The sequence below is a fragment of the Podarcis bocagei genome (genome assembly GCF_964188305.1).
Source record: "Podarcis bocagei genome assembly, chromosome: 12".
Lineage (NCBI taxonomy): Eukaryota > Metazoa > Chordata > Lepidosauria > Squamata > Lacertidae > Podarcis > Podarcis bocagei.
Genome location: NC_138137.1, coordinates 36885510 through 36898631, shown reverse-complemented (window position 1 = coordinate 36898631; position 13122 = coordinate 36885510). Strand labels below are relative to the sequence as shown.

The 13122-nt window shown below is 42.3% G+C and overlaps 1 protein-coding gene across 1 annotated transcript in view; it reads left to right on the top strand.

Moving 5' to 3' along the window:
• CUBN (cubilin) overlaps positions 1-13122 on the top strand; it is a gene marked incomplete at its 5' end in the record, with an annotated part of 135617 nt that overhangs the window by 18175 nt on the left and 104320 nt on the right. The window contains 8 exons of the mRNA XM_081163387.1: positions 210-305; positions 2235-2356; positions 3635-3821; positions 5156-5268; positions 6059-6293; positions 7895-8076; positions 9997-10159; positions 10255-10445. Coding sequence (XP_081019513.1) covers positions 210-305; positions 2235-2356; positions 3635-3821; positions 5156-5268; positions 6059-6293; positions 7895-8076; positions 9997-10159; positions 10255-10445 — 1289 coding nt within the window. The remainder of the gene's footprint in view (positions 1-209; positions 306-2234; positions 2357-3634; positions 3822-5155; positions 5269-6058; positions 6294-7894; positions 8077-9996; positions 10160-10254; positions 10446-13122) is intronic.

Here is a 13122-nt window from a genome sequence, read left to right as displayed (position 1 = left end):
TATAAGCTATATTAAAATAGACAGGCTTTGTGCTAATGTCAAGGAGACCCAAACAAGACTTCCTTGGATGATGAAACTGGGGAAAAATTTGCCTCTGGCTTCATTTGTCACTGTTCTTTGTCATCTTTTCAACGGCTTGACAGTATAAACACATGTTTGCTATCATATGACACTGCAACTTGATAAAATTGGTGTTTTATTCAAACCAGGCTATGAAGGCGATGGGAAAGTGTGCACCCAGGTTAATATTTGCTCAGTAAACAACGGAGGTTGTCATCCACTCGCTGCATGTATCAGTATATCAGGTAATGCTGTTGCTAAATCACCACCATCCTCATCCTGCTTTGTATGGGGCTGGGAGATGAACCCTAGTGTGGTGGAACAGAACACTGGGTTAACAATAAACAGACCCTGGTTGAAATCTCCACTCAGCCATGAGGTGCATTGGGTGGTCTTGGGCCTGTCACTGGTCACATCCACACCATAATAATAATAATAATAATAATAATAATAATAATAATAATAATTTACTTATACTTCACCCATCTGGCTGGGTTTCCCCAGCCACTCTGGGCAGCTCTCAAGAGAATATTAAAAACACAATAATACATCAAACATTAAAAACTCCCCTAAACAGGGCTGCCTTCAGATGTCTTCTAAAAGTCAGATGTGGGAGGGCGTTCCACAGGGTGGGTGCCACCACCAAGAAGTCCCTCTGCCTGGTTCCCTATAACCTCACTTCTCACAGTGAGGGAACCTCCAGAAGGCCCTCAGCGCTGGACCTCAGTGTCTAGGCAGAACGATGGGAGTGGAGACACTCCTTCAGGTATACTGGGCTGAGGCAGTTTAAAGCGTTAGTTTCCCCCCAAAATAATTGTGGGAACCGTAGTTTGTTAAGGGTTCTGGGAGTTATACCTCTGCGAGGGGTAAAACTACAGGTCCCGGGATTCTTTTGGGGAAACCCTGTGCTTTAAAAGTATGGTGTGTATGTGATCTTTCTCTCACACCCATTCTGCTTCTGCTGAACCTGCTTCAAAGGCTTGTTGTGAAGATAAAAGGCAAGAGGGTGGAAACAAATCCTGCAGCTTTGAACTCCTGGCTCTGGTGAGACAAATGGTATTTCTATTTAAAACTGAGAATTAATGGGTATAATTTAAACAGAACTACCATTCCTCTCCCCAGAGTGCCTTCTCAGTATGCTGTCCTAGAGCTAACTTTATTATAATTTATACATGAGGATGATATCTAAAACAATGCCTAATATAATGACGTGCTTGATGCCTTTAAATATTTTGAAAGTTTTTAATTGTTCTTAAATATGTTTTTTATTCTATTTTTTAGTATTATTTCACCACTTTGGTGTTTACTGCCTTGAGTTCTTTTGGAAGGATGGGATAGAAATTTAAATACTGATGTTGCTGCTACTACTAATACATGTATATTTTATGCAAATCTCTATCCACAATGCATTGTTTATGAGCACACTGCTGGATGAGAGAAGACCCCTCTCAGGTTAAGGGACCAATCACTACAGGGAACTGAGTGCCTGTCAGCTTCCCACTTCAATCTTCTGACTCCTTCCTCCTCTCCCTGGCACGGATGCCGGGCACTGGGGGCTTCACCAACATGTAGGGGGCAGGGCTATGATGCCCTCTGAACTCCCCCAATACTACAGTAAAATAACAAGCACAGACACTCTGATCCTGCACATCAGGAATTTCAATGCTTTGTAATTGAATCAGATTTTTAACTGGGGCTAATCCCTGTAAAAAAGGATTGAGTAAACAAGCCATTATATTTAGCCTAATAATTGAAATGGATTTTCCCCAAACATCACTACGCACTTAATCCCGATAACAGCTTTTGCTTGACTAAACAGCCAGAAAATATTGCCTACATCAAGGTTGTTGTTGTTGTTGTTTAAAAATAGGGCTTTTATTTTACTCTGTTGCCTAAATCGTTGTTGGTTACAGGCATTGCCATTTCTCTTGAGCGTATGGGTTTCAAACCAGGTTAGTTTAAGTAAACTGACTTAAATCAGAGGACTGCATCTTAAATTATTTGTAAGTCACAACTTAAAAAAACCAACTACAGTGGATCGTTTGAAGATTTTGCTGCTGATAAAGCAGTTCTTTGAAACAGGGGTGTTCAACATGATTAATATCAAATTATGGTGACATTCATAGCTTTGATTATTTTGCCTCCTCCTCTTCTTCTTCTTCTTATTTTTGCAGGCCTTTTGCCTAGTTGTATCTGCCCAGCTGGGTACACTGGGAGTGGCTATGGCCCCAGTGGATGTGTTGCACTGAGCACTATCTGCCAAACGCAAAACCCTTGTCTAAATGGAGTGTGTCTTGTAAGTGTTCATTGCTATGTTAAAAGCATATGATTTTAGATGTCACGAATTATTATGATATTAAGCTTTAAGAAGATCAAGTTACGTGTTGGCTCATAACATCTAAGAACACATGACTTTGCTGTTGTTTTGCTAAAAAGGATGTCTATAAATTCTTACATTAAACTGTAAGGATGAAGAGAAATTTGACTTCATTCTCATTCTATGTGAACTTACCTAGTTCACAGTTCTCGAAACAACATGTGAACTGAAACTTGGCTCTCTTTTGAAGTTTGCACTTCTCTGAATTTTGTAATATCATTGCAAACCAAAAATGAATATATTGGGGAAAAGTTTGCATAGGAATGCATGTGATATTATTATTATTATTATTATTATTATTATTATTATTATTATTATTTATTAATATCATTTGAAAATAACACACAAAATGCATGTTATGTTTTTAAATGCCTGCAAAAATGTGTACATTAACAAAAATGATATTTTAGGAGAAATGTGCATTAAAATGGCAATTTATTATAAGGGTGGGAATTGTAAATTGATTTACTTTTTTAAAAAAAGTCCTCATGTGAAGGTTTATCTGCAGCTCAGTGTGAATTTCTCCGAATATACAGTATATAAAATTTTGCCCAGGTTGAAAGGTTGGGAACCACTGGTCTAAATTCAGCATGGATCTGGCTTTTGCTGAATATTACATTATTTGCAGTGGTGTCCCAAAAGCCAAATCTGAGTAGAATTTGCACAGGCTTTAGTTATTACAGTGGTGCCCCAAGAGACAAATGCCTCACAAGACGAAAAACTCGCTAGACGAAAGAGTTTTCCATTTTTTGAGTCGTTACGCAAGACGAATTTCCCTATGGGCTTGCTTCGCAAGACGAAACATCTTGCGAGTTCTTGCGAGTTTGTTTCCTTTTTCTTAAAGCCACTAAGCCGCTAAGCCATTAAGCCGTTAATAGCCGCTAAGCCGCTAATAGCCGTTCTTCGCAAGACGAAAAAACCGCAAGACAAAGAGACTCGCGGAACGGATTAATTTCGTCTTGCGAGGCACCACTGTATTTCAATGATGGTTTTTATATATTCTGATTGCTGCATGTCAACCTGGGCTCCTGAAGAAGGAAAGATGGGACGCAAAAATTATTATTATTAAGCATATATCAACCTTGCATACAAAACTTGTTCAACATGGTCTGAAGTACCTTGAAACTGCTTCTAGGTTATGGTAGTAGTAGACTCATATATGTTTGGTTTCTCTTTTGTTTGGTTTTACGTCTGCAGACCACAGTCTCTGGCTACATCTGTGAGTGTCATCCTGGCTGGACAGGTGCCAACTGTACAGAAAACATTGACGAGTGCTCCAGCAATCCTTGCCAGCACGGAGGAAGTTGCACCGATGCGGTGAATGGCTACTCTTGTGAATGTACAAGCAGTTGGACTGGACCTCAATGCCAGACACCCCAACAAGGTAAGTGCACCATAAATGAATGTCATAAGGCACTCAGAGATCCTAAACGGCAGGCCCTAGCAGCAGGATGTGGGTGCCTTGTGATCTGTGCCATTGTGGCAGTTTGTCTGAAGAAGGAAGCTGTTCTTTGATGCGCTATAGCTCCACCCACTGCAGGTGGTCAGAGGGTGGCATTGCAGCTGCCAACTTAGCAGCGATCAATGGGAAACAGAATTCCAACTAGTCCTTTAAAGCTGCTTACCTGGACCTAGCTTCTTGTCCTGAACAGCTTTCAGACTGTACAGTGTATCTTTGCATCCCTGCTTGACCGCAAGGGTGCTGAGAACTGTTAGGTGATCCTTGTTCTTTTCATGGAAGTACAACTCTCACAGTGGTTTAACAATCAATATCTCTTCCCAGGGAACTCTGGGAATTGTAGTTCTGTGAAGGGAATAAGCATCTCCTAACAACTCTCAGCACCCTTAAAGAACTTCAGCTCCCAGGATTCTTTTGGGGAAACCATGACTGTTTAAAATGGTATAATACTGCTTTAAATGTATAATAATAATAATAATAATAATAATAATAATAATAATAATAATAATAATAATAATTATTATTATTATTAATACATACATACATACCCCACCCATCTGGCTGGGTTTCCCCAGCCACTCTGGGCAGCTCCCAACAGAATACTAAAAACACGATAAAACATCCAACATTAAAAACTTCCCTAAACAAGGCTGCCTTCAGATGTCTTCTAAAAGTCAGGTAGTTGATTATTTCTGTGATATCTGTTGGGAGGGTGTTCCGCAGGGCGGGCGCCACTACCGAGAAGGCCCTCTGCCTGGTTCCCTGTAACTTTACTTCTCGCAGTGAGGGAACCACCAGAAGGCCCCTGGAGCTGGCCCTCAGTGTCCAGGCTGAGTGATGGGGGTGGATACGCTCCTTCAGGTATACTGGACCGAGGCTGTTTAGGGCTTTAAAGGTCAGCACCAACACTTTGAATTGTGCCCGGAAGTGCAGATGGGGGCCAAATACTGTATTTTGATCTGTTGAAGAGAGCTTGTTGAGAAAGGTAGGTCTTCAACAGGCACCAAAGAGGCAATAGATATGTCACCTGTCTGGTATGTAAGTGGAGGGAATTCCAAAGGTCAGGTGCCACCACACCAAAGACCCTATTTCTTCATTGTACAGAAGGGACCTGATATCTACAGGAGGTCTTCTCCTGCAGAGGGCAGTGACTAGTTGGGTAAGAGATGAGATGATCTTTTAGGTATCCTGATAGGTATTTCTCATTTCCTTCAAGGAACTTCTGATATTAACTTACTTACTTTTTTCCATACCTGCAGCGTGTGGTGGGTCACTTTCAGGCCTGTCGGGCTCATTCAGCTACCTTAATCACACTGAGCAATATAATCAGCCGGTCAGCTGCGCCTGGGTGGTTCGGACTACAAACGACAAGGTAAGAGCTGCACAACCTGGGGGTGAAAGGGCATAACAGCAAAAAAAATAAATAAATAAAATCAGGGCAAGGGAGTCCAGAAGGTAGATCTTTGGGTGGAAGTAGATCGGCAAGGAATTCTGACTCTGTTGTTTAACAATGGCAGCAACAAAATGACTACCCCACCCCAAATTATGAAGAAAACTGGGGCAGTGGGGGAACCAGAAGCAGATGTTTATGAAGATGGCATCTCAGTTCTGTTCTGTTATTTCTTGGCTTTATTCTGAGGGTCTTTCTTTTTCACCTGGGTCTGGTTCATGTCTCCTGGAGTTCTAGTATAAATCAATGTAGATTCTGCAAGCCTGAGACCTGACCGGTCCTGTCTTTGGGAAATTTAAAGCAGTGGTGGGGAATGTTCAGTCTGGGGACTCCCAAGCTTCTGGGAGGAATTCAGTGTCCCTGTTGAAATGGGATAATATGAAATCCATAATAGCTATCAGGTTACCAAAATAGTTTGGAGCGTCTGGTATTAGATTCCCTGGTCAACTTCTGTGTATATCCACCTCTTTATCTCTTCCTTTGACCTTTCACAATAGCTAATCCTTCTGCCTGCTCTGGAGTTTGTCAGGAAATTATATAGAACACCTCCAGATGTTCTGGCAAACATATGACTGTGTGGACAGGTGTGCTATCTAATCTGCACAGTGTAACTGTATAAACAATATCTAATCATCCTTCAGCCGAGGCTCTCATAGTCCACGGATAGAAAAAACAAGCAAATTAAATGAATCTCTCTGTTCTTTCCTGCTAGATCCTGTGGATCACATTTCCAGTCTTCCAGCTGGAGGAGAGTATCAGCTGCAGGTCAGGCTTTCTCCAGATTCACGATGGAGAGTCGGCTTCAGCAAACACGCTGGGGAAATATTGTGGGTCTTCTCCCCCAGAAGAGCTTTTCAGCAGCCATAACTCTTTGTATTTCTGGCTCTATTCTGACCACATGATGAATGCACGAGGGTTTACAGTTCATTGGGAGTCCCGGCAGCCGGGTAAGATGGTGGTGCATGAAAACGAGTAAGACTGTGCCCGCAGCACTAGGGCATTGATGCAGATGGGAGTCAGTTTTCCCGTGTGTTCGTTTGTGTGCCATTGCCCACATGTGAGCCCTTTCAATTGTATGTCTCTGGAATCTGCCTTGAGGTTTCCCTACCACATTACTGAGCATTGCTTAATGAGATGCATGTGCTGAGTGTTGTTCTTCCCTCCCCTCAATTAGTATTTCCCCACTCTACGAGTTCTGGAAACCTAAAGTCTGTTGTGGGCATGTGTGCAGCTATTTATTTAGCTGTGCACGTAGACATATATATTTAAAATAAAAAAATTAAAGTTTTTTTTTAAAAAAACAGGTTTTTTAATGTACCAACACACAATGCACTTCATTGCAATCCAGAGTTCGGTAACATGTAGCTTTATATTGGATTTACTTCCTTTATCAGGTTATCCCTGAATTGGGAAAATCCAAATTTAATGCTGGGGAAGTACGGGCTGCCAGTTAGATAAGAAGCATGGCATTCGGGCAATGCTGGGGGTGGGGTGGGGATTAAGACACATGCAGCTTCAAATCTGCATTAAATTCCTGTGTGGATGAGCCCTGAATGAAGCAGAGCTGAAGGCAGCAGTCCACATTTTGAAAACATTTGTTTTAAAATAGGTTTTTTGTTTTGTTTTGTAAAGCTAGTTATGTTCACAGCTGAACAGTTTACTAATTCCAAGCAAAATGCATAGCTTCTAATTCTGCTGCTTTAGGAAAACGTCGCATATTATGCATTCCCTGTTCGGAAATAACATGGAAGCCTTGTGTGTGTCATATATGATTAACACATGTGTTATTCTATGCCTATAAGCTGAATATGAAATGAAGAGTGATGTCGCTTGGTTTATATTGGAATGGGCAGCAGTGCATAGGTGTTTTCTTTAAAAAACAACAAAAAACAACCCACAACCTAGTGGTGTCATTGAGAGTACTCTGGGTGTCTATGACCCTGGGGTATTTCACTTCTCAGGGTATCTGAGTGCTTACTAAGGATTTCAAAATCATATGCCCCAGAACTTATTCTGCTAGCTACAATGCCATCTCAGGTTGGTGCAAGAAGTCTTGAGATGTCTGGTTTTCAGGGCACATGACTTGTGGTTAGTGTGGCCACATATTTATCACTGAAGAAAGAGGAAATACGCCACTATATTCCACCCAAAAAAGAGGACATATGAGGGCACAAATGTGCAGGGAAAAGAATGCCTGTGCTAATTTCCATTTCTAGATGCAAATTTACCAACAATTAGCAAATTTAGTGACACAGGTCAATTGGTCACTGTCTTCCCCACCTGGTGAGATGAATAGAAATGTGATTCAACTCCCTAGAGAGAGGAAGATGGTGACCTGTGTGACTGCTGTCAATCAAGGGACAGCATCCAGGGCCCTGCTCTCAATACGCTTCTGGTACTTTACCTTGAAACAGACAGCGGGCACGTTCAAAGAGAGGACTGCCATCTCACAAATAGAGGGCTGTCTGTTTCAAAGTAGGACAAGTGGCTTTTCTCCCTGGGGTGAAAATGTAAATAAGAACCCCCCATTTTTCTGTCTCCCCCTTAGTGTGTGGTGGTGAGCTGACTGGTACTTATGGCTCAATTAATTCACCTGGCTATCCTGGTAACTACCCTCCCAACAAGGATTGCTACTGGATCATCTCAACCAATCCCAGCCTCCTCATCACGTTTGCTTTTGGCACACTGAGTCTTGAGCACCATGATAATTGCAGCCAGGACTACCTGGAGGTAAAATCTGTTAGAAGAAAAATGTTATTCATAACACATACTGCTTTGGATAGAAGATTACTGGTGCAGTCCTATGCATTTCTACTCAGAAGTAAGTCCCACAGAGGTCCATGTGCATAAAATGGCAGTCGAAAACACTTAAAAATTAGAAACTTTGACATATGTGGGGAGAGGTAATTCTCCTTGATAGGCCAGCATAATCCAATTTTAACCATTATTTAGTCAGAAACACCTGCATAAAGACTCCAGTGGTCCAGATAAGCAGCTTAAATAAATTTCAACTTCAAATACAGTCATAATAATAATAATAATAATAATTTATTATTTATACCCCGCCCATCTGGCTGGGCCTCCCCAGCCACTCTGGGCGGCTTCCATAAAAACCAAAAATACAATAAAATATCACACGTTAAAAACTTCCCTGAACAGGGCTGCCTTAAGATGTCTCCTGAATGTCAGATAGTTGTTTATCACTTTGACATCTGCTGGAAGGGCGTTCCACAGGGCGGGCGCCACTACCGAGAAGGCCCTCTGCCTGGTTCCCTGTAGCTTTGCTTCTCGCAATGAGGGAACCGCCAGAAGGCCCTCGGCGCTGGACCTCAGCGTCCGGGCAGAATGATGGGGGTGGAGACGCTCCTTCAGGTATACTGGACCGAGGCCGTTTAGGGCTTTAAAGGTCAGCACCAACACTTTGAATTGTGCTCGGAAACGTACTGGGAGCCAATGCAGGTCTTTCAAGACCGGTGTTATATGGTCTCGGCGGCCGCTCCCAGTCACCAGTCTAGCTGCCGCATTCTGGATTAGTTGTAGTTTCCGAGTCACCTTCAAAGGTAGCCCCACGTAGAGTGCATTGCAGTAGTCCAAGCGGGAGATAACCAGAGCATGCACCACTCTGGCGAGACAGTCCGCAGGCAGATAGGGTCTCAGCCTACGTACCAGATGGAGCTGGTAAACAGCTGCCCTGGACACAGATTTGACCTGCGCCTCCATGGACAGCTGTGAGTCCAAAATGACTCCCAGGCTGCGCACCTGGTCCTTCAGGGGCACAGTTACCCCATTCAGGACCAGGGAATCCTCCACACCTGCCCGCCTCCTGTCCCCCAAAAACAGTACTTCTGTCTTGTCAGGATTCAACCTCAATCTGTTAGCCGCCATCCATCCTCCAACCGCCTCCAGACACTCACACAGGACCTTCACCGCCTTCACTGGTTCTGATTTAAAAGAGAGGTAGAGCTGGGTATCATCCGCATACTGATGAACACCCAGCCCAAACCTCCTGATGATCTCTCCCAGCGGCCGCATGTAGATGTTAAAAAGCATGGGGGAGAGGACAGAACCCTGAGGCACCCCACAAGTGAGAGCCCAGGGGTCTGAACACTCATCCCCCACCACCACTTTCTGAACACGGCCCAGGAGGAAGGAGCGGATACCTTGGTTTTCGAACAGCTTAGTTCTTGAACGTTTTGGCTCCCGAATGACGCAAACATAGAAGTGAGTGTTCCAGTTTGTGAACTATTTTTGGAAGCTGAATACCCATCAGGGCTTCTGCAGCTTCTGATTGGCTGCAGGAGCTTCCTGCAGCCAATCAGAAGCTGTGCTTTGGTTTTCGAACATTTTGAAAGTCAAATGGACTTCTGGAACGGATTCCGTTCAACTTCCAAGGTATGACTGTAGATGCTAGACTGACAGCTCCCAGAATTCTTTGGGGGAAAGCCATGACTGTTTAAAGTCATAACATAGTGCTTTAAATGCATGGCGTGAATGTGGCCTTAGTCGTGCTTTTAGAGCAGACCCAAAAAATCAATGGGATTAAAATTAACCAGGTTTCATTGAGGCTACTATAAATTGGATTAAGTCCACCCCATAAAGTGCATGTGTGTGTGACATGATATCAATATGTGGATTGGTGCTTTTATTTAGATTCGAGATGGTCTCCTCCCTCAAGATCCCCTCCTTGGAAGATATTGCAGCTCTGTGTTGCCACCTCCTCTTCAAACCACGGGCCCATATGGCTTGGTTCATTTCCATTCCGATGGTTCTAACAGTGACAGAGGCTTCCATATCACATATACAACATCAACCGGTAAGTGTGTTTTTGCATACTGGGTCTACAGTTGCAGCTCTTCACAGGGCACACAGATGCTGTTTTGAGTAACCTTTTCTTTTTCATCAATGCAGCGGATCCCAACTGTGGAGGAAACTATACAGGCAGCAGTGGGGTTATCATGTCCCCCTACTGGCCCAATCATTACCTTAACAACAGGCAATGTATCTACATCATCCGACAACCACCTGGTGAAAAAATGATCCTCAATTTTACACACCTGGAGCTGGACAGTCATCCTAGCTGCAACTGGAACTACGTTGAGGTGACTTGGATAGAATCATCAAATTGTAGAGTTGGAAGGTTGGCTTTGAGAGGAGGAAGAGGAGGATGGGCCAAATGAGATGAGACATTTGTTAAAGATGTGACTGGATTCCCCTTCTTTTAACATCTATTTAAAAAACAATTGTGGTGGGGATTATCCTGGTTTGGATGAGATTATGGCATGCTGGAGGAGAGGTGGTTTATTCCTTTTCCCCTGCAATACTTTCCTGATGGAAATCAACCCTATCTGCACCATTAAGGAAGACCTTCCATGGGTACCTTAGGAGTTACTGGCCAGCAACCTTCTGGGTAACCCCTTCTCCCTCTGGTCTGTGGTCCTGATATATTTTGAAGGGGCTCATGATACTATAAAAAAGACATTGAAAGTGATAGGAGATCTATTCAAGCATCTCTAGAATGTCTCTGCACCAAAAAAAAAAATGGTGGAGAAGAGTTTCTAGCTTAGGATATGCAAGGAAATAGACATTCAACTTCATTAGGGTCCAAAAGCCACAGATGACAAGTTATGAGCAATCAAAAAAAGGCAAAGGTAGATCAGCACAGAAACATAACTATGATAAGACTGACTCTTTATCATCTCCGTATGATTGAGCGCTCAAATTGCAGTGTGCCAAATACAAGATAAGGATAAGCATTGCTCAGTGAGTTTGTTTTGCCAGAGCCGTATTCTGCAAAGGGTCCTGTGCCTTTAAGAGGTGCATAGAAGGCAGAATTGCACCAGGAGTAGCTTCTCCCAGCACAGAATGGAGTGTCATGATGGCTATGCTCCTTACCTCTGAATGCCAGTTGCTGGGAATCACCAGTGGGGAGAGTGATGATTGCATCCAGGAATCTGGGTGCTCACTGTGATAACAGGATGCTAGATTAGTTGGGCCTTTGGCCTGACCCAGCAGGACAGAAGCTGTTAAAGAAGTATAAAAGGGTCATGGTTCTCAGGTGCTAAAACAGCCAACAGTAATATAGGGTCCAAAATATATATTGGCCAGATTCAAATAATTATGTAATTTGTTCCCTGAATCTATGGGGCTGTAGATTTGTTTCTCCTCCCTCGAGGAGAAACTTCTCCCTCCACAGAAACTTCTCTTGAAACTAAGAATTGCAAGAATTGCAACTATCAAAGGGAAGATAAGACAAGATCTGGGAAATCTTAACTATGGAAATGATTTCACATCAACTAAAACAGGTGTGAGGAACATCTCCAGATGTTGATGACTACAACTCCCATTGGTCCCAGAAAGCATGGGCAATGGTCAGGGATAATGGGAGTTGTAGTCCAGCAACATCTGAAGACGGCCAAAGTTTCCCCACACCTGAGCTAAGGCTACAACTGACCCCGAATTTAGCAACTGCTTTATAGGGAAATGGTGTTTGGTTCTAGATGTAATCAACTTAGCTAACTTAAATTCTATTCACCGGTACTTTACTGATTAAAGTGTGTGTGTGTGTGCATGCATGTGTGTGTGTGTAGATGGCTAAAATGACATTCAGTATTCTTTTATACACATGCCCAAGCACTTTTTTTGATATATTTTCTTTATTATTATAAATTTTATACAGTTTTAACATCAGAAGGTTTTACAATCTTAATAACCCAAATAGTCAAGAGCATATCTCATATGTTTTCAATTGTGCCAGATTTTTCACAAAATCCCTTGTTTTGCTCTTCATTAATATTAATCTCCTCCTTTCGACTCCATCATTTTAACCTCTTAGGTCACATATACCAGTATATCCTTGATAGTTTTCTAGATGCGCCTCAATACCTCCCTCCCCCCATACCCGTTACTTCCCTTAACCTATGTGTGATCTTCTTTACACAATATTATTCCTCTTGTGTTAACCGAAGTTTATATTTATTATTCCGTATATATTATAGTACGTCTTGTCTCCTTCCGTGGTTTACTATTGCATATTAAATTTAAGTTCTAAATCCTAATCTTTCTATATATTCCTCCCACTCTGTTGATTTTTTTTATTTGAACAGCCCCTAATTGTTGCTGTTAATTTTGTCATCTCAGCAAATTCACAGATTTTAGCTCTCCATTCTTATTTTTTTTCTGTTTTTTCTGTTTTCCAATTTTTTGCCACTAATAATCTGGCCGCTGCTGTTGCGTAAAGAAATACATTCCTTTTGTCCTTGGGGATGTCACTAGTTATTAAGCCAAGCAATTATGCTTCCGGTTTTTTAGAAATTGAACTCTTGAATATCTTTGTAAGCTCTTCATGTACCAATGTCCAAAATTGTTTGACTACCTTGTACCCCCACCACAAATGGTACATAGTCCCTACCTCTGATTTACATTTCCAGCAGAGATTTGATTTTTTAAAATAAATCCTTGCTAATTTTATTGGCGTGAGATACCAGCAGTAAAACATCTTCATTATACAGTGGTGCCCCGCAAGATGAATGCCTCGCAAGACGAAAAACTCGCTAGACGAAAGGGTTTTTCGGTTTTGCGTTGCTTCGCTAGACGAATTTCCCTATGGGCTTGCTTTGCAAGACAAAAACGTCTTGCGCTTTTTTCTTAAAGCCGCTTGAAGAGGCGCAGTTGCAACGGACCGTGCTTCGCAAGACGAAAAACATCGCAAGATGAAAAGACTCGCGGAACGAATTATTTTCGTCTTGCGAGGCACCACTGTATTTTCTTTTATCAAAT